Source organism: Abramis brama (assembly GCF_963993115.1).
Source record: "Abramis brama genome assembly, chromosome: 1".
NCBI classification, from domain to species: Eukaryota; Metazoa; Chordata; class Actinopteri; order Cypriniformes; family Leuciscidae; genus Abramis; species Abramis brama.
This window is the reverse complement of record NC_139963.1, coordinates 47,842,535-47,869,504: the sequence shown is the minus strand read 5'-3', so window position 1 is coordinate 47,869,504 and position 26,970 is coordinate 47,842,535. Positions and strand designations below refer to the sequence as shown.

General features: G+C 35.8%; 2 protein-coding genes across 3 annotated transcripts in view; one reads left to right on the top strand and one right to left on the bottom strand.

The window, feature by feature from the left end:
* The window catches only part of myh9b (myosin, heavy chain 9b, non-muscle), a 55,465-nt gene that overhangs the window by 27,311 nt on the left and 1,184 nt on the right, over positions 1 to 26,970 (bottom strand). The window contains exons 2-11 of one of the 2 annotated variants that reach the window (XM_084098824.1): positions 12,649 to 12,980; positions 10,066 to 10,222; positions 6,960 to 6,987; positions 6,774 to 6,867; positions 4,843 to 4,863; positions 3,401 to 3,493; positions 2,300 to 2,363; positions 1,572 to 1,670; positions 1,339 to 1,482; positions 755 to 850 (exon numbers count right to left, since the gene is read on the bottom strand). In XM_084098824.1, the coding sequence (XP_083954950.1) occupies positions 755 to 850; positions 1,339 to 1,482; positions 1,572 to 1,670; positions 2,300 to 2,363; positions 3,401 to 3,493; positions 4,843 to 4,863; positions 6,774 to 6,867; positions 6,960 to 6,987; positions 10,066 to 10,222; positions 12,649 to 12,975 (1,123 nt within the window). In that variant the 5' untranslated portion in view covers positions 12,976 to 12,980. The remainder of the gene's footprint in view (positions 1 to 754; positions 851 to 1,338; positions 1,483 to 1,571; positions 1,671 to 2,299; positions 2,364 to 3,400; positions 3,494 to 4,842; positions 4,864 to 6,773; positions 6,868 to 6,959; positions 6,988 to 10,065; positions 10,223 to 12,648; positions 12,981 to 26,970) is intronic. The other variant, XM_084098825.1, reaches the window with a different exon arrangement.
* LOC311082803 (uncharacterized protein) overlaps positions 24,634 to 26,970 on the top strand; it is an 11,964-nt gene continuing 9,627 nt past the window's right edge. The window contains exon 1 of the mRNA XM_084113901.1: positions 24,634 to 26,970. This exon is cut by the window's right edge and continues 101 nt beyond it. The gene's annotated coding sequence lies outside the window, so the exon portion shown is untranslated.

Below are 26,970 nucleotides of genomic sequence, written 5' to 3'. Positions count from 1 at the left end.
TCGATTAGAGCTATTCAATCTGATGACACTCGATTACTGGTTTACCATCTCTAGTGCTGGACTAACATGATCAACCAGACAGTGCTGTTATTACTAACACAAACTACAACTATTATTTTATTTTTTTATAAAAAAAAAATAGAAATGTTGCCTTGGCAACGAACTGCAAATAAATGTCATTTAAGTAGTAAAATGACTAAAACTGATAATAAAATAAAAAAATTTAACTAAAAATGAAAAAAAATTGGAAAAAAAAATAGAAATTTTAAAAAGCACCATATTAAAATATAAAAACTAATTTAAAATATAGTTAAATATTATAATAAAATATAAAAATAAACATTAATTCAAAATATTAATCAAGACCCGAAATAAAATACTAAAAATACACAAAAATAATAATTCAAAATATCAATAAATTCTTTAATAATTTAGAATTAATATTTCATAAATTAGAAAATGAAAACTAGTTAAAAATATGAATAAATACTATAATAAATAATATAAAATATAAAAGTAAACCATTCAAAATATTAACAAAGACTAAAAATAAAAAATAAAAATATTATTAAAGACTAAAATGCAATATTGAAAACTATAAATAAAAACTAATTCGAAACATAATTAAAGGCTATAATAGCATAACTCTACTACTGGTGGTCAGGCTAATTAACCATCCAGTGACCCTTCTGACCTTCCAGAGACCATGTGAAAAGGTAGTGCTAAACCAGACGGAGGTGTGTGTGACGCTCACCTGTGTCATCAGGCATGGAGGCCTGGTCCGAGTGGCGCTCCTTCTTGAAGGACATGTTCCCGAGCTGCAGCACAGACGACATGACCTTCAGCAGACCTGCAGGGGGCGACACACACACACCATTACACTCCCTCAAACACACTGCAGGCACATGATTCTATACACTTGGGTTGGGATTTGTTTGAATTTTAACGATTCCGATTCTTATCGATTCCTAATTTTGGTTTGGATTCCAATAAGGTAAAAAAAAAAACTAAAAAAAACTTTGATATCATTCACATTTATTCTTATTGCAAACCATTTAATTGTAACTGAATATCATGAACAAAAATCAACAGGCTAAAGAACACTTACACAAGGCCTGTGGTTTAAAAAAAGGCTGCCATAGAAAAACAACTAGCCTAACTAATATACATTTCAATTATTAAAGACTAGTAAACACTCAGTAATTAAAAAAGAACAAATAAAAATAATCAATGGCAACAAATAGATACAATCTGAACAAAGATACGAGTGAGGAATCGAAATATACATTTTATAACATGTATTCGATTCGATTTCCCTCTCTATACACACACACTCACCGATCTGCTCCTCCTCCGCGATGCTCATGATCTTCATGGCCTCCATGGTCTCCAGGTACATGTCTCGGTCCTGCTGTCCCGGGATCGTGACGTTCCCGTTGGACAGGAACCGGTACTTATTGTAGCCCTCGAGACACAGTTCAGCTGATGGACAGAGGAACAGAAACAGAGAGTGAGTCTCGTGCTGGAAGAGCCGAGATCAGACGAGCCTCGTGAAGTAGACACACACTCACAGCGCAGTTTGTCTCCGGCGCCGGTCAGCATGTAGTAGAACATGTGGAAGGCTCGCTCATCCTTGGCTTGACGGATCGCGCGGGACTTTTCCAACAGGTCTGACGCTCAGAGTCAAGGACTGACACACCAATGTTCGAATGAAGACTATTAACAGGCTGCCGTGCGACTCCATGCAGCGCTACAATGCTAAATGCTAAGAGCCAATCAGAAAGCGGCTCAGCTCTGGCCTCATTGATTATTCATGCTCTACATACAGTCACAGAAACTATCCTTAGCCATGTTTAGTTTCAGGTCATCAAAAGCAGGTCGTGCTAATGTTATCAACCTCATAAATATGCAAATAAGCCATCGTTACTTTCGCCATGACTTAATTTCCAGCTCATTTTTTCACGTTTAAAACATCATCATATTAACGAGCACATTAGTACATTCCTAACAAGTTTAACACATTGCTAGCATGTTTCTAGCAAGATTTAACACGTTGCTAGCATGAATTAGTCCATTGATAGCATGTTTTAACGTGTTGCTAACATGATTTATTTTATTTGTTAGAATAAGCTAACGTATGCATTGCTAACATGCTTCTAGTATGATTTAACTCATTGCTAGCACGATTTAGTACATTGCCATGCAAATAAGCGATTGTTACTTTCGCCATGAGTTCATTTCCAGCGTAAAGAAGCTCATTCTTCAAAGCATCATCATATTAACGAGCACATAAAGATACAGGTTTCAATGTTGGCTCCAACGATGTAGCCGTTAACGTCAAAGTTGATTCTGATGAACTTGCCCTGAAACACAGAAGAGACAGAAGATCATTCACACATATTGAATGGTTTAAGTTTAATAATTCAAACATCACAATGTCAATTAATAAACATATTTAATAGGCAAATGCTTTTTTTTTTTGCCTATTAAAAAATGCAATTAAAAAATATACATTAAAAATCTTTTATTTATGAATTTACCATTCTAAAACAGCAAGTAGATGAGTAAAGTTTGATGAAAAACTTTGATGTTGGCTTGACAAAGCCTGAAAAGTTTAAAAATAACTTAGAAAAACTGGACGTTTAAGATTTTACTCAAAGTGGATAAAATGTTAACACGTTCTAGCACACTGCTAACATGTTTTAAATAACTCGTTAGCATTTTTTACACGTTATTAAAATGTTTTAACAAATTAAATTAGCATGTTTCTAGAAAGATTTAACATGTTGCTAACATGATTAAGTACATTGCTAGCATGTTGTATCATATTGTATCATATCATAAGATGTTGTTAACATGATTCTAGTAAGATTTGACACACTGCTAGCACAATTTAAGACGTTGATAGCATGTTTTAACATATTTGTTAGAATGATGATTAAGCGCATTGCTAACATGATTCTAGTATGATTTAACACATTGCTAGCATTTAACATGTTACGCACATTTTACACAGTGCTAGCAAAATTTAAGACATTGATTTAGCATATTTATAACATTTTAACATGTTGCTACCATGATTTATCATATTGATAGCATGTTTTAACATATTGCTAACATGATTTAACATATTTGTTAGAATGATGATTAAGCACATTGCTAACACGTCGCTAGCATGATTTAACATGTTGCTAACATTATTCTAGTAAGATTTAACACATTGCTAGCATGATTTAGCACATTGCTAACATGTTTATAGTAAGCACGTTTCTGAATGTTGCCAGATAATTAGCATAATCAAACAGTTTTCAATCGTTTATTAATTTACCCCTGTAAACAGTCATGTACGTTTGAGTTGTCGAATCGACAGCTGTTGTGTGTAAGTGCTGATGGGTCTTACGAATCGGGAGGAGTTGTCGTTCTTGACGGTCTTGGCGTTGCCGAAGGCTTCGAGGATGGGATTGGCCTGCAGCAGCTGCTTCTCCAGCTCGCCCTGCGCTCAAACACACCCATCATCAGACATGTGACTTCAAAACAACCAATCACTGTGAAGAAGAGCTCCTCAGCGCAACATCGCAAGCTATTCGCACACAAACCAGCTGAAACAAACACACAGATGAAGCGCGGTCTGATCCCCAATCCCAAACAACACCGGAGTGAGCGGCCCGTCACCTCTGAACACACACACTCGCCTCACACACACACACACACACACGCCTCATTCACTTTCAACACACAACTCTTACCTGGAAAAGTATTAAAATATTAATAAAAACTATAATAAATTTTGCTGTGACGAAACTACTAAAACTTCAACCAAAATTAAAGTGAAACCTGAAATTTCTTTTAAATAAAAACAAATTCAGAATATGAATAAAAATAGCATAGTTGGTCGTAACAAAAACAGCAAAATAACTTCAGCCAAAATCAAAATGACATTCTAGAGACTTTAAAAGAAGGAATGTAACGTTCATAGATGAATTTATTAATTAAAAGTGTTCTGTTAATTATACACGTGTTAATTGTCCACTAGAGCCAAGTCTACGTTTCTAGGTGGATAGACTTCCAGTGGGAGGAGCCTAATCCGTTAGCTCTGACTTAACCATTACTTTACATGGACTAAACCCCGCCCACAACAGTGACATCACTAGAAGAACCTCCACCTAGGGGGCGGAGCCTAATCCATTAGCTCTGACTTAACCATCTAATTTACATGGACTAATCTCTGCCCACAACAGTGACATCACTAGAGGATCCTCTTCCTAGGAGAGCATCTTCACAGTTTAGAACATGTGTTTAACTAGTGCTGTGTCTTTAAGTTAAACTAACCAGGAGAATCGTCTTGTTGAACTCATGTAAGTGTGTGAGATCTCCCTGTAAAGCGTTTCACATGCTCTCGTAAAGCGAATCTCGTTAAACCCACAAAAACATTCCAGCAGCATGAGGTTTGTGTTTCCCAACATTGCTGACGTCATGAGACCCGCTGCAGGAGGGATTCGCTGATTCCTATCCTCACACACACACACACACACACACACACACACACACAGCAGTGTTCTCAAACCCAGATCCCACGAGTGCAGAAACACACACACAGACGCAGCGCGGGATTCAGACGGACGACACTGAGATGTTATTTGCACTGAAATCAAGTGCATTCACCACTAAGTTCTTAAAATGGTCTGGTTCTCTCTCTGCCAGACACTATTGTGATGAGATTGACTGGTTCTCAGGGTCGTGCGTCTGTGTTTCGGCTTCATTGGTTCACCCAGCAGCAGCGAGATTAGGGATACGGGATGGGAGATGGGAATGAGACGGAGATGGAGAGATGATGAGACTCACATGTGACAGGACGGAGATGCTCTGTTGGTACAAAGAGAAAAACACTCAAACCTTTAACTTACACACACACACCCCGGCTCAGTCCAGATCCACTCCAGGATGACTGATCAGAAACATCAGAATCCCAGGAAAACACACTGAACACATCATTTATTTTTCCCAAAACACTCTGGATTGATTCCTTTTCCATGAACAGGGAACAAATGAGGACAAGCGTATTGGCAAACCTGCGCTAGTCGAGCTCAATACTTCAACACGGTCAATAAAGTCACGACAAGTCTAAACTGGCTGCAAACTAGAGAGACTTTTTTCAAATCTGCAACCTGGTTACAAAATCTAAAACTTTATTTTATGTATATTTAATGTACATTCCAATATGTAAAAATAAGAATGTTATTAATAAATATAAGGTATTAATATAAGGTATTAAATCTGATTGAAATGCTGAAATTAGGGGTGCGCCAAAATATCGATATGGCGATATCTCGCGATATTTTCTCCCGTGATCGATTCTCGATGCGCTCTTGCCAAGTATCGATATTAAAAGCCGTTAGGGCGGGCGTACACGGTGCGAGTTCGGACACTCGGGAGGTCGTGAGGTCAGTTTAACTGATAATCGCGTCAAAGCAGCTGGTACAAGGCACAACTGTCCTGCATGAATTTTATCCCGAGCCGGCAGCAATCACGTGGGCTTTCGCTCTAAACCGTCATGTTGCGAATGGGAGAGAGAGAGAGAGAGAGAGAAAAGTGTGTGTGTGTGACAGTGACAGTGTATGCGCACGCTGTATGGTTGCTGCCACTGAGGTATAGCCCCATCGACGTGGTTGCGTATGATTTGGCAATAGGGGACTGCTGGTGAAAAAAACATGTTTAAAAATTATCGGGAGGTCAGGAGGTGCTTGTAACGTGCTCGGCTCGGCTTGTAATTCCTCTCACACGCTACGAGCCGCGACCATGCGAGCATCACCGATTCCACTCGATTTCTCCCGAGTGAAAAAAATCATCTGCAGCAAAACAAAAATAGTGTCTGTGACAGTTTTGTTGCAACTGATAAGACACAAGTTGTTTTTGTTATTGTATTTCATCCAAAAAAGAAATGGAGATTCATTTTCCTAAATAAAAAAAAAAAAAAAAAATTATTTCTTAAAACATGATATATTGTGAGTTATTACTGATAATATATCGATTATCGCAGTATCGCCATATCGTGATATTAACGGTATCGTGAACAATGTATCACGTATCGTATCGTATCGTGAAGTACCCAGTGATTCCCAGCCCTAGCTGAAATACATCTCAAAAGGCTTGCAAAAATAAAGTATGATATAATTAAACAATTTATCTTTTAATTTATTTTTTATTCAATATATTAATAATGTGTAAATAAATAAATGGTTTTAAATATGATTAAAAACTATATGCAGAAATATGGCCTAACAGGCTTTCAAAAATAATTTAATTAATAAAATTTTCATTTATAATGTATAGTACAATTAGCAAAAAAAAGTATGTTAAAACAAACAAAAATAAATGCATTAAATTATAAAATCTATAAAAAAGATGTATTATTATTTAAATCATGTATATTTAATGTATATTATAAAATGTGAAAAAAAAATTGTGTTAAAAATAATTCTAAATCTGATTGAAACGATATGCATAAATATAGCCCAACTTTTATTTTATATATATTTTTTTATTTTAAGGATGAGGAAGTGACGTCATCACTGATTAAACTGGACCCACGGCTGCTCTAATGGAGGATGATGTTTGTGATCCGCTTCAAACTCCCTGCCATCATCAAAACCAGCCGGATCTGATCTGACAGGATGATGTGAACCCCGATGAAAGATCAGGGTGGAGAACGCAAGAACACGTTACTTTACTCGACCTCTGCCTGAACTGAAGCGCTTTGCTCGTCAGGAACTCACCTGGTCTTTCTTGGTCTTGTGAGACGAGGCCACGTGAGCCAGATACTGGATGACCTTCTTGGTGTTTTCTGTCTTTCCGGCTCCAGATTCGCCCCTGAACACACAGACAGACACGAGTGAGACATCAAGCACAGATTTCATGGACAAATCATAATCAGAGAAGACATGCAAGACCATGTGACTCACGTGCAGAGAATGGATTGGTCCTCGCGGTCTGTTGGAGGAGAAGAACGAATCATTTACACAGTGCAAACACATTCGCTAAGCACTTCATTTCTCATTTTATGTATTTTGAGTGAAACAAAGATTTTTTGTATTTTATGTATACTTGAATTGTTCACTTTTTCACAATTTTATTAATAGTTTCAATTCTATTTTACTTTATTTCATTGATTTTTTTATTTATGATTTTTTTTAAGTGAGTTTGAGTGAGGAAATGTGGCAGGAAGTAATACTTTTAGATTTTATTTTATATATGTTTTAACTTTGATTTTATTCATATTTTATTTTTATTGATTTCATTTTTAAATTTTCATATATGTTTTATAATTTTATTTAAATATATATATATATATATATATATATATATATATATATATATATATATATATATATATATATATATATATATATATATTTTTTTTTTTTTTTTTTTTTTGTTGTTGTTTATATAAAATATTTTTGTTTTTAAAAACGATGTATTTTAAGTCATGTTATTTGGCAGGAAATAATAATTTCGTATTATATTTTTTATATTATATATGTGTATATCATTCATATTTTAAAATAACTTTTGTTTTTTTAGAAAAGCAGAATCATTTTATGTATTTTGATTATTTGGCAATAAATATTTATTTTAAGAGATTTTTATCGATCACAAGTTCAGTATGGAGTCCCACAAGGCTCAGTACTAGGACCGTTGCTGTTCACTCCCTTGGGAGATATAATTAGGAAGCATGGCGTTTCTTCAGAAGAAGAACATGAACTGATGATGACACATGATAAACTGGCTTTAATGTCAACTGTAATGTTGTTCTTGTCAGTGTTTGTCAGTCATTGGTCATGTTGGTCAGTTGAATGAAGCTATAAATGGCTCCGGATTGAAACGCTCCTCTATCGGCTCTGAACAAACCCTTCTGAGCTCCTGCAGCAGGAAGTGCTCACACCACAAAACAGGAAGTCAATATCTGGCTTCCTGTGACTGGAGAAGGAGTCGCCTTTCCAGAAAACTAACAAAGATAAACTAATACTCACTTTTACTAAACGACACATTCTTAGAGATTAAACGGCATATTCTGAAGATTAATAAGATTAATAACAGGTGAAACTCTTGATAAATGGCACATTAAATGAAGATTAAAAAAACTCTTGATAAAGCAACGATTTCAGGGATTCATTTCTTTTCATTTTGATTCCACTTTATTTGTAACAAACCTACTTTTGAATCAATAAACGCAACTATTAATAATATATAATATGGCACAGGAGTTTTTCTCTCTCATTTATAAATATGCTTTTTTTTTTTTTATGTCATCTACAAATAACGTGGTGAAATTTTACGTTACTATTTATATTTCAGGGAATAAATGTGAATTAATGATGTGATTATGTTCACTAGCATTCAAAGGTTTGGGGTCAGTAAGTTTATTTAAAGAAATGAATGCTTTTATTCAGCAATGATGCTTTAAATTGATCAAAAAGTGGCAATAAAAACATTTATAATGTTACAAAAGATTCTATTAAATGCTGCTCTTTTAAACTTTCTACTCATTAAAGAATGAAAAAATTAAATGCATCACAGTTCCCACAAAAACATTAACTGTTTTCAACATTAATAGTAATCAGAAATGTTTCTTGTTCATCAAATCAATCATCAAATTTGAACAAATATGCACATAGAAAACAGCTGTTTTAAATAGTAATAATATTTCACAGTGTGTTTGGTCAGATAAATGCAGCATTGTTCAGTAATGAAGCGCGTGTCTTGTAAAGGCCTCCACACGAGCGCCTGCAGAGCTCAGTAATGAGTGTGGGTCAGAGACTCACTGCAGGAGGCCTGAGGAGCAGTAAACCCTGACACAGCGGGACAAACACTGCATTACTGAGCAACAGTCAGAATCACATCAAGATGCAGTTCAGTTTCAGGATCTTTATTCTCATCGGGACTTCGGTCGCATTTCTGAACAAACACAATGCAGAATTGCAGCTCAAATTTGGATGATTAATGCTACTTTTACCAATGAATCTGCACAGCAGAAAAATGTAAAGAAACTGATGTTTTCCAACTTTTCTTCAGGATCTAGAATTGCAATTCAAATTTGGATAGTTTTTAATACTACTTTTAACTCAGTGTTTATTTTTATGAGTAAAATTGAATCCGCACAACATTTTTCTTCTTCTATTGGATCTTTAAGCCTTATTTTTCTTTGAATATTGATTCAGCGTGTGGATTCTGCTTTAATTGTAAATATTGTAAAACTTTTTCTTACGTATTTGTAAATATAATTTTTTTCAAAGAATTTGAACTGATGTAAGAAAACAGGATGTAGAAGTGAAATTCGAATTTGAGCATTAACTAAGTAAAACTAATTTATAAAGTAATTATAAATGAAATTAAAGTAAATTAAGTAAAATAACAAAATTCATATAACTGTTGTAGTTTAATACATTTTATTCAAATATTTCTTTTTTATTGTTATTTATTTATTACTTATTTTTATTACTTAAACACACCATCCTAATTTAAAGAAATATAAAGTTTTTTTTCTCATATTTATTAAAAAAGACAAAAAAAATGATAATATATCACTTTTGTTGTCTTGTGTGTTTATAAATATAAATCTTTGAAAAGGCGTCTTTAAATCACGGATTTTCATTAACATTTTTATGTTGTTGTATTTCAGCATTCAAATCTGTTTATTGTTCCGACAGCAGAGAAAACATCTCAAATCAGCTGATAAAATCTGTTTACATTTCAGGGAATAATATACTTAGTCTACATTAATGATGTAAACATTTATGTTTTGTCTGCGCTGGACTAATGAAACCACTTTGTTGTGTGACTTGAATTTATTTGAATGACAGGAAGAGGAACTGACTGAAGTTCGAGTCAGAATCTACATCCTGTAGGACGTGTGTGTGTGTGTGTGTGTGTGTGTGTGTGAGTGTGATGGGTAGGGTTAGTGTAAGGAGACAGAATATACAGTTTGAACAGTAAAAAAAAAACATTACGTCTATGGAGAGTCCCCACAAAGATAGCGAACCAGACTGTGTGTGTGCATGTGTGTGTTACCCTGCATCATGCTCCTGTAGGCCGTGTCAGTGATGGCGTAGATGTGCGGTGGCATCTCGTGGCGTTTCTTGCCCTTGTACATGTCCACGATCTCCTCGGAGTAGATGGGCAGGTTCTTGTACGGGTTGATGACCACACAGAACAGACCCGAGTACGTCTGCGGCACACAACAGAGGCGTTCAGTCAGCGTGAGACACACACACACACACACAACATCCACACTGGCCTTCAAACGTCTCAAAAATACAGTAATAACTGTGTAAAAAACAGTAACATCACACAGCTGCTTTATTTGAGTCCCAAATCGTCAGATGAATCTACGTTTACAGTGTTTTCTGAAGTGAAATGGACGCGTGTCCACATCAGGTCTGGGTTTCACTGCGGTTCACAGTTGGTATGAAACTAATCTGGCCTGATTTGCATAAGCAAACCGCACCTGATGAGCAGGATCGCATGAACTCGGGGCCTTCAGAACAGCACAAAGCATCAGGATATTATTAAATATCAGTTCTGTAATCATCACTAAACACATTTCATTTGAGAAAATGCAAGTCCATAAAGTCCGTCTGCTAATAAATGTTGCATTTCTTTATTGCAATATAATATAATATATGTATAATCCTCACTGCAGAAAGAGCCTGTGAGCAAGTTTCATTTGTTTTCGTCATAAAACCACAAGAACAAAAATATCAGCAAAAAGGTGAAGTGAGAACTTGCCATTGCTGGCATGTTAGTTCTCCTCATGTGTTTTAATCGAGTTAACGTAATCAGATTGAGCTTTTCCAAAGACAAAACCTCTTTATTTTCTGTTAATGCAACTAAATTGTTGCACTGCAAAAAATGCATGTGGTTGTCGTGCTAGTGCTCACATTTATGACTCAAATCGGCTTCAGAACGACATTAGAGACCTGTTAGATTCAGATTCAAGAACTGGAACCAGTGTGAACCCAAACCCGGATCAACCAGGTCTGACTTCTCTTAACCAGATTATATGACTGTCTAGTAGAGACTCTCTCTTTCTCAATCACGTTTAACTCAAACCTGCTCTCCCCTCCCGCACGCATCATTTCCTGTCCCTCGGGAGCACATTGTTCCTAAAGCTTCCTGTTTGGAGAAACGGCACTGAACAGTTTCAGCGATCGAGTCAGCGAGACCCCGTTATCTGCATTCAAGGCTGTTGAATATCTTAACATTTCTCAAAAACAAACCTCTGACCCACAAAAACACTGAACGAGCTCCTGTTTTACCTGGGAAAACAATCAAACTGGTGGGACTGTGGAATTGTGGGAAATTCAATTGTAGGACCTAGTTCTCGTATTAACCCTATGAAGCCTCCTGGTTTTCTAGATTATCCAGACATCATTTTATGGAAAAATCATCGTTATATTGCATTTTATGTTTTAAAACTACAGAGCTTTGATCATAAAACTAAGCATTTAAATATCATCTTATTAAGATATTATTGGCAGATGACTGATATTTATATGCATTTTTTGCAAGTATCTGACATACTGTTATAAAGATCTCATTATTAATGCACATTACAAGCAGAATTTCATACTTTTTTCTGTATAAATATCATAATATCTGAATAAATTTCAGTACTATCTGCACAAAATGGCATAGTTTTTTTTCAGTTTGGGTCCCTTTCCTCCATATTCTCACTATATCATACTTATATGAGCCATAAAACCCTGGTGTATCAAATATGGCTACTATTTCATGTCAGGCTTTACAGGGTCCAAAAATATATTCTAAGAACGTTTTTTCTAATATTCCAAGAACGTTTTTTCTAATATTCCCATTACGCTAAAAAAAAAAAAAAATCTGAACGATCTCAGAACGTTCACAACGTCCAGAATTTTAAATGTTTTAAAAAGGTTCTTTCCTGGTTTTGCGAACATTCCAATTTGCAAATGTGAAGGAAACGTTACTTTTGAACATTCTAAAACTGGTAACATTTAAAAACGTTTAGAGTTTCAGAGAAAACTCTTCATGAGCGATGTATAAATAATGTTTCTGTGCTAACATTTTGAGAACATTACTGGTAACACTTTACAGTAAGCTTCATTAGTTAACATTACTTAACTACCTTAGTTAACATGAACTAAGAATGAACGATACTTCTTCAACATTTATTAATCTTAGTTTATATTACTTTCAACATTTACTAATACGTTATTAAAATCAAATATTGTATTAACGAACATGAACTACTACAATGAACAATACATTTGTTACTGTATTAGTTCATCTTTGTTAATGTTAGTTAATAAAAAATACAACTGTTGATTGTTTGTTCATGTTAGTTCACAGTGCATTAGCTAATGTTATTATCATTAATGATTTTAATAACGTATTAGTATATGTTGAAATTAATATTAACTAAGATTAATAAATGCTGAAGATGTATCGTTCATGTTAAGTAAGGTTGTTAACTAATGAACCTTACTGTTAAGTGTAACCACATTACTAAAGACCCGATCACTTTGAACAAACGTTCTATTAATGTTCCTGGATGAAGGTTTGTTCAGAGATGTTCCCTGTGATCTGTGTTGGCTCTCTGTGTGTGTTCAGACTCACGTATATGAGTCCGGAGTAGTATCTCTCCTTGAGGTTGTGCAGCACGGACGCCTCGTTCAGGCAGGTGAGCTCCGCCATGTCCTCCACCTTACTGAACTTGGGCGGGTTCATCTTCTGGATGTCATCCTTGTTGACCCGCACCTTCTTCCCCGAGTCTGCGAGCTCCACCACCACCTCGTCCCCGTGCTCCTCCTTCACGGAGCCCGGCTCGAACCCCAGCCGCTCCGACGGCACCCATACCAGCTTCTTCGTGGCCCAGTCGGCCTGAGCCAGAGGGTTGCTGACCAGGTTACGGTCCACGTACAGGAATTTGTCTGCGTCCGACATGGTTTCTGAAGGAGAGAGAGGAGAGCGGGGTGTTACGGGACCTTTAATGAGGAGGGAGGTCATACGGGAGGAATGACCTTTAATACACACACACACATTACAGATGTGAGTGAGTGAGTGAGTGAGTGAGAGAGAGAGAGAGAGAGAGAGAGAGAGAGAGAGAAAGTGTGTGTGTGTGAGAGAGAGAGAGAGCGAGAGAGAGAGAGTGTGTGTGTGTGAGAGAGTGTGTGTGAGTGAGAGAGAGTGTGGGTGTATGAGAGAGAGAGAGAATGTGTGTGAGAGAGAGAGTGTGTGTGTGTGTGTGTGTGTGTGTGTGTGTGTGTGTGTGTGTGAGAGAGAGAGAGAGAGAGAGAGAGAGAGAGAGAGAGAGAGAGAGAATGTGTGAGAGAGAGAGAGAGAGAGAGAGAGAGAGAGAGAGAGAGAGAGAGAGAGAGAGAGAGAGAGTGTGTGTGCGTGAGAGTGTTTGTGCGTTTGTGTGACAGTGAGTGAGTGAGTGTGTGTGCTTTAATAATAAGCATGTTTAATAATGTACACAGTGTTTATTTTAAACCCTGACTGGCAGAATAAACAAGAAACAGCAAAAATAGACAATTACATCATCCGCCTAAAGAAGCTTTTCCAGTTTGTTTTATCAGTAAATTGTTTGTTCATGCTATTCTAAATACAAAAATGCGTTATAACGGTTCAGAAAAACCTGATAACTTTGTAGATTTTTGTAGATACCCAGATTTCCCATTTTCTGAAGAAAATGCAAGGCTTGTACAATGCTAGGTTGTCACTACGCCGTTGCTAGTGTGTTCTGCATGGTTTTGCATGTTTCTATGTGGTTGCCAGGGTGTTCGGGTGGTTGCTAGGGCCATCACATTCACAAGGGTGGAGAGGATCTCTGATATCAGCGTTTAACATCTTAAATAAACAGCAGCTGAAGGGGCTCTTGTTAGCTAATACTAGCAACGCGAGCGGACGAGAAACAGATCTACAACGGAGCAGTTTCCTGCACGTCTTACACACTCGCTCAGGAATGCTGGGTCTGTAGAGCTCGTCCAAACACAGGTTAGGTCAGCAGCAGCTCGTAAAACACAGCATACGTCTCGCTCCTGGCGGACACATGAATTGACACCGCCGTCTGTAATTACAGCTAAGCGTCTCGAACACACACACTTGCACTGATATAGTACGTGGGATGTTTTGTTTTAAATGCGGTTCAGCCAAACACATTGTTGATTATACTATTCAGAGACGTGTTTGGACAACGGCGTGCTTGTTTAAACTTCGTGTCAAAGAGCAGCGGGTCTCCGGCGGGTCACAGGCCTGTTCAGATCAACGAAGGCAGGGAAGAACAAAGATAAACGCTAATAAAACTACACAACTAATCTTTTAATTGTGCAGAGTTGGTTACTATAGTGCAATAAAAATATAAATTAGAGAAAAACACTTCCCAAATCATTTACGTTTACTCATTTCCAAATTTCCATTGATTCCATATCCAAAGCGACTTACAAACAAGAAATACGACAAAGTGATTCATCCTAAGGAGGCAATACCATTAACAAAAGTAAAATTTGACATCTCAAACATTTTTTTGAGAAGAGTACAGGGAGGGAAATGAGGCATATTGAGGATTCAGTCAAATGCTGAAGGAAAAGATGCGATTTTAGGTGTTTTAGAGTCATGCAAAGATCAAGCCACCGCTGAGGAACAGCGAAAGTAAAGGTTCTGGAAAAATGACTTTGCGGCTTTTACTGGAAATCCTATATAATATAATATAATATAATATAATATATGATATTATAATGCAGTCTAATCAAACCAACAAATATGGGTGAAGGAAGACCTTTGACTATCTTTGTGTACTACTACTTCATAATAGTGTTTTTTATATATATACATTTGTTTTAGGGCTGGGAATCGATTAAAAAAAATGAACTAATTAATCACACAATTTGCTGTGATTAATCGCATTTCCCCCAAACTTGTAATCATCAATATTTAAACGTAGAATCACTAATTAAATTAAACAACACACAAAAAAAGGGGGAAAAAAAGAAAAATGTCCACATAAATTGGACAGAAAATAGCCCTATATATAAATATTAAACATCAATATATCAATATATTATTCTTCATTCAGTTCTATACAACATACTCAGATTTAACAGATTTATTTTTTGACTAATTATCAAAATAAAGTATAGTCATACAAAGCTATTATTACCAGAGCATGTGATCAGAGCAGGTCATTTTACCATTGTTGCCCAGCATGGCTATACCAGCTCAGCAAACAGAAGTCTAATACTGAGAAATCTCACCTTATTTAAGCAGACTTTGCTTTTCCAGTGCGTGATCGGTACATGATTCGAGTGTTTGGGCCTTTAAGGACAGAGCAGAACGCGCAGCGCAAACAGGAACGGAACATTGAGCAGAGAGAGCGCAGCAGCGCCGACACACACACACACACACACACACACAGAGAACGGAAAAGACCCGCTCGCGAAGTTACTAAACAAGCTGCGCGAGAATGAAACCTGATCGCCGAACACGGAGGGGCGGGACGGCATATTTTTGGCCTTTTCAATAGCAGCCGCAACAGGAAGTCATTAAAACGAGGCAACAAAAAAAAAGATGCTGCGTCAATTGCGTTATTTTTTTTAAATGTGTTAAACATCTCAAATTAATCGCAAAGATTAACACGTTAATTCCCTCAGCCCTCATTTTTTTATAAATTTAAATTGCAGAATGTTGTGATTAGATTGAATAACCACGATCAGATGCTTAATCAACAATCGTGACATGTCTAGTTTCTGGAGGGGGCGTAAATCTATGGTAGCCTATTTTAATGCTTTTTTCCCCTCACATATTTTAGTAATCATAAAAATTAAACAAAACAAAATTGTTTTGAAATTGGTGTTGTCATAAAAAATTGTACTTTAAAACCTTTAAGACGGACACTTTTTTTTTTGGGTTAAAACTTGTTTAGACAGCCTATGGTTTTAATTCATAGTGATTTTAGAATCCAAATTATTTAGAAAAATATGTATTTTATATAAAATATAATTCAGAACATTTGCTTCACAGTAAACCTCATCTTCTTTAACATTTGTACACTATCATTTTTTGAAATGCTTTTACTTCTGCAATAATCTGTTGAGTGTCTTTGTATATATAAAAAAAGTCTGTTTTTCAAAGCTTTCATGAAGTACAAAGTTTAAGTTCGGATCTATGCTCAAAAATCGGTGTGAAAGTTAACAGGTTAAACCATCAAAATTACATTTTGCACAATAAACCATAAATAATAGAGTGGCCCAGTGGTTTGGATCTTGCGGTGTTTACAAAAACTCTTGGCGCGAAGGAACTGGTAAGGCAGGTGAACTCACGCAGGTGTCGGGTTAGAGCAGTCGCCCAAGGACACAAACAAATCACTGAGTTCAACTGAACTGCAACACTGCAAGCCCAAACAGGCGCAAGATGGCCGACAGCGGTTCCCACGCGCCACTGAATCTCACAGTGCTCGAGCTGCAGGAGAGGGTGGGACACAACAGGTCTGACCAGATCATACCAACACACACACAACCAGAAACAACAACATGTGCGGCTTCAATGGACAGTCCAGAAAACACCTTCATTTTGCCACTTTCACAACAAAACATTCTTAAAACACGTTTGGCGGGAACAAGATTGAAACTGACTAAAAATTAGGGGTGTAACAATATATTGTGTCACAATATGTCGCAATACAAAAATGCATCAATATCATAGATAGTGACAACCTGTATTGTGGGTTGTTCACCCAAAATATAAATTACTGTGTGAGAAAAAAAATCTTAGAGTTTTAGTGTCAGTACTACATTAAACTACTGTATGTTGAATATAATGTATAATAATGCAATGGGGGAATATTTGTGGGTCCTGATAATGCCAAATGTCTTATGTAACCAGTAAAAAGTGTCCTACATTATTTTAAATATATCTAGTCAGTGAAAGAGTGCAAACATATTCGTTTCAGAAATTGAATAATGCTTCAGCTTCAGAATCATGAATATTGTTATTCTGGTGTCTCTATTGTTGCTTTGGGTTTCCAGCACAAGTCCAAGCCTATTCATTTACACTCACAATGTAAAACCAAATTTAGCATTTTAATTAGCATTAAGTGTTTTTTGTTAACCTTTTATCATATGTCTTGGAGTATCGCAATAATATCGTATCGTGAGTTCAGTATCGTGATATGTATCGAATTGTGACACCCCTACTAAAAATAATCGTAATTTCCAAACAAGCTTCCCAAACACACTGCCAATGGTGGGCAAAACACATTTTGTGAAGATTAACATTGACAAAAAGCAATTTCTAGCTAATGAAATCTTTTACAGCTGAGCAGATCAAAGGCAATGTAGCTTTAGACATTTCTAGATGTTCCAAACATGGGAATCACAAATTTCCCCTATTATTTCCAGGTTTAAAACTGAGCAGCAAAAAGGTTGCTCTGATAGCGGGACTCGTGGCGTTCCCCCGCGCCCCGGGAACTGGTTTGGGTGGTTAGTGATTCAGATCTGCACACTCCATTGAGTCTGTCAGGTCGGTGAGTTATTTTGGTGTTTGACGCTCCTCCACACCCTGAGCGAGTCACAGATTCCCACATGGGACGACTTTGGCTGATCCAGATTTAAAATAGACGATTCGATGTATTTGTAATGGCAGACACTCGTATGTTCATAGTTGATAGTTTGACAGAACTATGACCAGTGCTGACATCTAGAGAGCAGAGACTTGTAGAAAGCCAAAACTGAACAGTAAACTGGACAATATTTAGTCATTCTGAGACAATCTGCATCAACAGCCAGCTTGCCAACGCCTGATCAGTTAAAAATGCATTGTTGTTTTCTTGTTTTCCAACATTCATTCGTTCATGCCATAATAGCAGCAAAGGCTATTTTAATTGCAAACCTTAGAGAAGTAGAAAAGAAAATAATCATAAATAAGACTTGAACATAATACATAATTACATAATAATTGAACAATATTTTTCATATATCAAAACACAGTAATTATATAAGCTCTGTCAGTTTCTGATGTCAAATATTTTTAGCTGATTTTCAGTATTAATATTGTGTGAAATTCATCTAAATTCCATTTAATGGATTTAGTTTCAATTAACTACATTTGTTTTCATTCGATTTTAATAACATTTTATGCCATAAACAACTCGTAAACATACTTTATCAGTAGAAAAAAATTGTTGGAAAATAGCCCATTGAACATGAAAGTGTTATGCAATCATTTAAAGGGATAGTTCACCCAAAAATGAATATTGGTAACCAATAAGTTGAGGGCCCCTTGACTTCCATACCATAGAATGGGGAAAAAAATAATATAAAGTCAATGGGGTCAATCACATGTTTGGTTCCCGACATTCTTCAATATCTTCTTTTGTGTTGAGCAGAAGAAAGAAGTTCATACAGGTTTGAAACAACACGAGGGTGAGTAAATTATGACATTTAAGACATTTCCTTATTAAGAAAAGAACCTTTAATGGCAGAAAGTGTTCTTTAACAGAGTCAAGAGCCCTAAGATTACATAGAACTCATCTGAAACTTTCTGCATTATCCATTAACAACGGATGTAGATTTGGGAAAACGTCTGTTGACCAGCCATTTGGTCTCAAAATAGCAAAATACTGGTTAATTAATGGGAATGGTTGGTTAATACAGTATTACTGGTTAATCATTGGTTCCAACGGCACTAGCATTGGTAGAGTTTGTGTGCGTGTGTGTGTGTGTGTGTGTGTGTGTGTGTGTGTGTGTGTGTGTGTGTGTGTGTGTGTGTGTGTGTGTGTGTGTGTGTGTGTGTGTGTGTGTGAAAAACCCTTGAGAAAACACATCTGCAACACAGTCCATTAGCACCCAAACGACAGACAGAGAGCGAGGCGACCGCTGGGATGTTCTCATGACCCCAAATACATCAACAAAACCTCAAACACGCAGACCTTACACAGCTGCTTGCCAGCTCAGAGCCTGAAAAAGAGAGTTCTAAAAGAGAGAGTTCTAAAAGAGAGAGGAGCGAGTTCTAAAGAGTTCTAAAAGAGAGTTCTAAAAAAGAGAGTTCTAAAAGAGAGTTCTAAAGAGTTCTAAAAGAGAGGATGAATACTAGCAATGCAAGTGATCCTGCTGCCACCGAGAATGATGGGAAATGTAGTTTTATTGCTCATGAACCAGCTGTGTAAGCGATGCTTATGAACTAAACTGCCCAGTGGATGAACACGTAATTATGATCTGCTTACGCCGTGACTCTTTAATGCTAGACTTGAGTTTTCAAGGTTAATGTTTTCCACAATTACAACATGTGTTGTCGTTCATCTCGTAAATACAGTCATTAGTCCCTCTTCTGCTCGACCACCCATCTGCGTTTCTTTATCAGAGAGCGCTTGAGTTATTCCACCCGTTTCTTGCCCTATTCCTTTCATTTCTGCTGTTTTCCCCAATCATTCTCTCCCACAACGGGTCGCACCCTTATTCTCAGTCTGACGAATATACTCAACACTAAAACTCAATCAGACTGTACGGCGTTACTCATTTAATGCATTTATTCATATTCCTACACATGTTAAAAACATTATGTCTGGACTCTGGAATCACATCTAAATCCATTCAGATTACTCAGTTTGTAACCAGATTTTATGTGTTTTTGCTGCTTTGACTACAAACAACTACACACATTAACTTTATTTGGATATTCAAAAAAGGCGCTGTTCTACCGCTCGCGGTTTCAGACCAGTTCGCAATTAATGAATATCACGCATTTATGACCTACTAGAGGTACGATTGATCGTTAAAAGATTAATTAATCGTTGTTGTTTTTTTAACAATTCATTCAGATTAATTAAACATTTGAACCTTTAGTTAATTTCATGTTTTTCGATTAGTTGTCCGTTTATGGTCATGGCCTACTGTTAATGAATTGTGACATTTACTTTAAGGTGTTTATATTGTAATATGTTTTAGAGAGCTGTACAAATGCATATTTTATCAACCTCATCTTTTTTTAATTGACATTTCAAAATAAGAGTCCCACTGTAATTTCAGGCTTGTTTACAGTGAAAAGTCCATCATTATGCATAAAGGATTTTTTTTTTTTTTATCTAAAGGTTCCTTGTAGTTTTTGGGCTGTCCTGTAACAGGAAGGAAAGATAAACACACACACACAATTTACACAGCTTGAAGGCTTTTTTTAAAGGAAAAACACAAAATTTGATCAATTATCATTGCAGTCCTGAACATATTTAATGCACTCCTAAATTTTTTAACTCAGGTGCATGTGTGTCAATAGAACATTTATCTAAGTAAACGTAAAATAAATAAAAAAACTTTTTTTCTTTTCTTTGTTGTTTTAAAGACAGACTTTTCTTTTATAGCACATTCTCAAGCTCGGCGTGAAACGATTGTAAAGATCCTCATGAAATCAGATCTGATAGGGGCAGTAAATCGTCGACTGTGTTGGAATCACACGAAGGTGTAAAATCTGACGAGGAGAAGGAGTGTGACACAGATCCGTCTGACACACTTGAGCCTCCTGGTGCTTCTGTCAATCTAATTTTACCCGTCCGTCTCTCAAGACTTCCTTCAATACAATCGTTTCAGAGCAAAAGACTCTTTCTTTAGGTCCCGCAAACCAACCATTTCATGTGATCAATGACAGATCCACTCATATAATCCCTTCAAGAATATGAATCCAGTCAGTGAAACTGGCAAAGATCACATTTCACCCCACAATCAAATGAAAAAATACTAAATTATAATACATAAAGTACATTATTGCTTAATAGATGTTTTGCGTTGTGAGATTATTCTCATGACTGTAATATTTCACTCTATTATAGCAAAACAATATTGTGCATCAACTCATGTAAATCACCATGATTTAAAGTCATAATGTGCAAATACTTCATTTAAATCATTATTATTTTTCACAAGAACTGAAATAACATCATTTAAGATGCTGAAAATAACATCACGACACAAAACATCTTAACAGACCTACAGTTATTCATGCCAATTAAAAACACTTAACTTATAGCCTAACATATATTTTTATTTTGGGGGAAAATAGTTATTTGTTTCTGGATCCGTTAAAGCGCAAGAGAATAAACCGTTCTGTGCAAATAAACAGGTGGTTTTTGTTGTTTTTTTGATGTCGAAAAAAAAAAAAGTGCACAATTAATCATGATTTAGAACAAAAGAGAGAGATGCAAAAGTGATAACACACACACACACACACACACAAACATATCTAATCCAGACCACATTTGTGTCTTTAGATCAGTGTGTTCTGACCGAAGGTCTCCGGGGAAAAACACGCAAATGCTCCAGTCGCCAGTTAAAATATAACGGAATGTTCTGCTTTCTGTGTGTGTGTGTGAGTGCGAACGAGAGAGATCCCTCCAGCCAATCAGACGAGAGCTGCTCATCTCAGATTCACATTAATCAGCCACACCTCATGTCCTTCACATCATCACAGCTGTAAACAACACGCCTCCTGCGGTACATATTTGACTGAGCACTTATGACTTCATGATAAATGTGAGCACCGGGTAATAAAGTGTTTTATATCTGACTTTATTATGACTCTTCCACTGAAATCTGCAATGAGGGGATTGTTTTCCAAATATTGTCCTTCCTCGACCTCATGAATCACAACTCTGTGTCACTGGTTCATGAATCCATTCTTACACAAACAACTGAACTGAACTGAACGCGTGAAGAGGTTCATGAACATTAGGCTTCTCATCCTGAACCTAAAGATTTATGAGACACACAGAGAGAGAGAGAGAGAGAGAGAGAGAGAGAGAGAGAGAGAGAGAGAGAGAGAGAGAGAGAGAGAGAGAGAGAGAGAGAGGTGGAAAGAGAGAGACAGAGAGGTGGAGAGAGAGAGAGAGAGAGAGAGAGAGAGGTGGAAAGAGAGAGAGAGAGGGGTGGAAAGAGAGAGAGAGAGAAAGAGAGAGAGAGAGAAAGAGAGAGAGAGAGCGAGAGAGAGACAGGAAACCGTAAACAAAGAAGAGGAAATGACAGCGGAGGAGAAGTATCTGCCATCGAGTGCCTGACACTGAACTCCTGCCCGTCTGAGAGTGTGTGTCACCTGATCAGCACAGACACACACACATTAATGATACTGATCACTGAGATTTATGAAAATATAATTACAACAATATAATACATATACATATGTATAATAATACATTTACAAATGCATGATAATTAATAAAATAATATTTGTATAATGTGCAAATATACATGAATGCCCACTGATTGCTAATAATTCTAAAAAATAATACAAAATGTATACATATACATATTAAAAATACATAATACATATGCATTATAATAAATAAAATAATCAAATTAATATTTTATATGCAGATTAAGTATAAATTAATTTAATTTAAAAAATACAGTTAATTAAATAATATACAATGAATAAAGTATTTAGTTTAATGCATATTAACATACATAAATGTTTCCACTACATTTTTTATAATAATACAATAAATATAATACTTATACATATATTAATTCATAATAAATATAAAAATGTATTATATTAAAATACTGAAAATAAATAAAAAAGCGAATCTATTTTGAATCTATAAACATACATTTATTTATTAATAATGATAAATTTGCATTCATTTATTATTTATAAGAATGTAAATAAATCTACACATTTATAATAAAAAAATAAATGAATAAAAAAATATAATATCAATATCAAATCATTATTGTTATTTCAACATTAAAATGTTTTATATCCATACATACATATAGCCTAATACATGAACATTCATTTAAGAATTAAATTGTTTATAATTTAATAATTTAATTTATTAATAATTATATTTAATTAATAACAACAATAATACATATAAATATATTATAAAACAATACATATGAATATTTATAATTATTTTAAATATAATAACAAAAAACAATCAAATCAATATTTTTTATTTGCACATGAATGAATTAATTTGGTAAATATTGGTCGAGTTAACAGGTTTATTTGCACTGTGGGGTTTATTTAGCAGTAATAACGACCTGAAATATATCCGATAGATCTCTGTTCATCTGTTGCAAAAGATTTGAGCTTATAACACCAGGAGACGTTGATCTCTGACTGGAGAAAGTAAAATATTTATGAGTGTCTTTATCTGGAAATCTTGCGTCTTTCATTCGGTGGTTTAGCATCTTATCTCACTCTGCTTATCAGCGTTTGACCACGCCACACCCAAACAGATCAAAGCTCAAAGTCTACGAGCTCTAAGCGGACCCTGACCCGCCCCGGACCGGACCACACCATCATTTCTGCAACAGGAAGTGACATCATGAGCCTGGCAATCAGCCAATCAGCAGGGGGGATGAGTCTGCAGTGCATCATAATGCAGTCATGCAGCAAATCATGCGCTGAACGACACGGACGGAGGAGGAACTAGACCTTTATTCACATGTGCATGCGCTCAGCAAACAACCAGGATGTGGAGGAGCGCTTTGTGTGTCTGGATCTCAGCTCATGTCCTGCCATTGTTGCGTTCTCCAACTACGCAGGTGCATTGTGGGAGGGACCGCTCGACGGGAAAGAAAAGAAAACCAAAAAAGGAAAAGGAGGATGAAGAGGAATTGTATGGACACTCCCGAAAGCCTGGAAACGACAGCGGTGGGAAATGAAGAAAAACCAGACGGGCTTCACTGCGGAAAAACACTTTCCCCGTTCATTTATGAGTGTTTGACAAACAAGACAAGATACAGGAATATGATATTGCACTTAAAATGATCATTCTGGCATCATTTACTCGCCCTCGTGTCGATCCGAACCACGGACAAAACACACTGAGACACTCCTCAAAATATGTTCAATGTTCAATATTTTTATTTAATTTTAAATACATTTAAAATGATTTCTTATTAATTTAATTTAAAAAATACATAATTTATTTATTATATATTTATTCATTTCAATTTATAATTAATTATTAATTTAATAAAATATGTATTTATTATATTTATTAATAGTATTTAATAATAAATTATAATACATAATATAAATCAATAATAATAAATATAACATTTATGATTATTATTATTATTATTATTAAACATAATTATTCATAATTTTGTCAAAATCTGGAACAGACAGAAGTCTAATCAGCAAAGACAAAACAATAACATATGATCTCTGATATTTCTAAAAAAATAATCATAACTAACCATAAATGATAAACATAATAAACACAGAGATATTCTCCGAAATGTTCCACTGAAGTCATTTGTTTATTAATAATAAATGTCCATTAATTTATTCTAAAATTAAACATTTATTATTTTAAAAAATACATTGAAATTACATTGAAATTACATTTTATTCATTTAATATATTTATAGTTTAATTTATTTATTAATATATAATATTTTCAATCCTTAATCAATAATTTACTTAATATTAATTTAGAAATAAATTCATATGCATTTACTACTAATAAAATACATATATAGTAATAAATAAATATAAAATATATCATTATACTGAATGTAATAGTTAATATATAATAAAATAAATCAAATTATTCAACATAATCGGCAAAGACCACACAGAAACAGGCATGATCTTATTTCTAAAAAACAAATCATAATAAATAGCCATAAATATTAAACATATTTGACATTCTTCTAAAAATCTTCCACTGTGTTCTTCTGAGCAAGAAAGCCAGTGGCACGAGGGTCAGAAAATGATCATTTTAAGGTCAACTATGCCTTTAATGAGCTACGCTTCCCATGAAGCACTGCAAATGATGTAATCCCATAAAACAACAACGCTCTATGGAGAGAAACAATGGGATTGTAACTCCCGGAGTTCAAATGCAGACAGAAAACAGAGGAATTTAGGATAAGATCAGAGGAAAAGACATGAATCAGGTGGATGACATCATACAGGCAGACGTCTCGTTCACCATCACGCATCATCGGACCTCGCGCCCGAACATGACCTCACTCCATCAAACCCTGCGGCCACTCGCATACTTTTCCCACAATGCCACGGGCTCAGGGTAAACAACACCTGAAGCTGGATAGAGTCCTGCAAGTCCACACCTGTTCACCACCACACTGCTGTGCCTGTGGATTAACATCTCTCCGCCTGCGGGCATTTTCCCTCCACTGATCCCGGCAAAGCCAACAAAAACACCTTTTGAGAACGCAACGCTCCCATTGAGTTATGAAAACATCATTTCGGGTTGATCTCTGAACGATCAAAGTGTTTTAAACATGCTTTTTTTCTTGGCGATTCGAACCTTATGGAACATTCCATTTTTATTGGAATTATTGGAACATTATTGGAATGTTTTTTGAAATTAATGAAATTTAGGGATGCACGATATATCGGTATCGGCCGATATATTATCATTTTTTACGTTACCGTAATCGGCGTTAAGAAGGTTTGTCCGATATATTAAAGCTGATAAATAATGTATTATTTCCTTCAGCTGAGACACTTCAGATGCGCACTGTTCAACATTAATTGGGATTAATTGCTTGAAATATGATTGGAAATATTTCCAAAAAGGAGAATACAGTTCAGTGCAACATGTGCAGCGCAAGTCTGTCATATCGGCTACATAAAATTATAATGAGATGATCATCATAATTGTGTGTTTGGGACATGGCTTTTAATCGTGAGACTTTTGTTTTTGTAATCAGGCTGTCAAAAATTATATAAAAATGTTGATTTATTGCCCAATATATCGGTTATCGGCTTTCAAATATAAAGAATTATTGGTATCGGCCAAAATTGTCATATCTGTGCATCCCTAACAAAATTCCCCCCCCAAAAAAAACGTTCAATTAATGATGTATAGATAATGTTTTTGTGCTGACATTTTGAGAACGTTATTAAAGACCAGATGACGTTGCACAGACGTTTTATTAATGTTACTGGAAGAGCGTTTGTTCATAACTTTGAGAGAATATTGCTAGCTAAAGTTATGAGAACGTTCCCTGTTAGCTGGGACATTTCTCAGGAAACACAGTGGTTTAACGCGCGAGTCTCCTGAGGATGCAGAAAGATGGCGGTGAAAGATTCACTTTATGAGATCCACAACAGCCTAGAGAGGCGTAGTTCAGTACAATTAGTGTTACTGATGAATGCAACGATTGATTTTAAAATCACTGCAGTGCATGGCTTGGCTCTACATTGCGTATTGCTTTATTCTGCACTGAAAGCACACAATAAAGCTGAAAATGTTTTAGTTTGTCACATTACCAGTGCAGTATAGCTATTAGCTTACTTAATATTTAGCATTTTTAAGATTATTTGCATTTCAAAATGTCCTAATCTATGAGTGTTTGATGAAATAATGAGTCATAAAGAGAGATAAATATGGTGAATGTTATTGCCTCTGGCTGTATACTGTACATTCTGGAAAACAGGTGCAGGTATTTCATGCGTATGGTGTGTTTAAGTACTCTTGGGAAGCTGGGAAGATGTTATATTACAACATCAGGTGCGTTCAAAACACTTTTCAAGATGGTGATGTACCTTTTCTACAAAAAAAGGACACTGCAACAAATGTACCGTAGTTGCATCCATTCTGTCCGTCATATTTTCCCAGTCGTAATTGCGTTCAGCTAGTAAATATGATCTTTGAAAGGGCTTGCGTACACTAGTACTGTGCAGTAGTAGTATTTCCAAACATAACATGTCAGGGTTAACAAACGAGAACAACTAAAACAAAATGCAGAATAAGACCAGCATGTGCTTTTAATGGGTCACAGCGTCCTAGACACACTCCCTCCCAGGAAACCAGGTCACTCTCACACACACACACACGCAGCAGACGTCCTCTAAGAAAGTGAAACTGGTTTGTCTATGTTAATATTTGCAGATCTGTGTGATTTAAACTACACCACAACTAAACCTAAATCAAATCAGTACCTGAACATTAAGCTGACGTCATTGTGT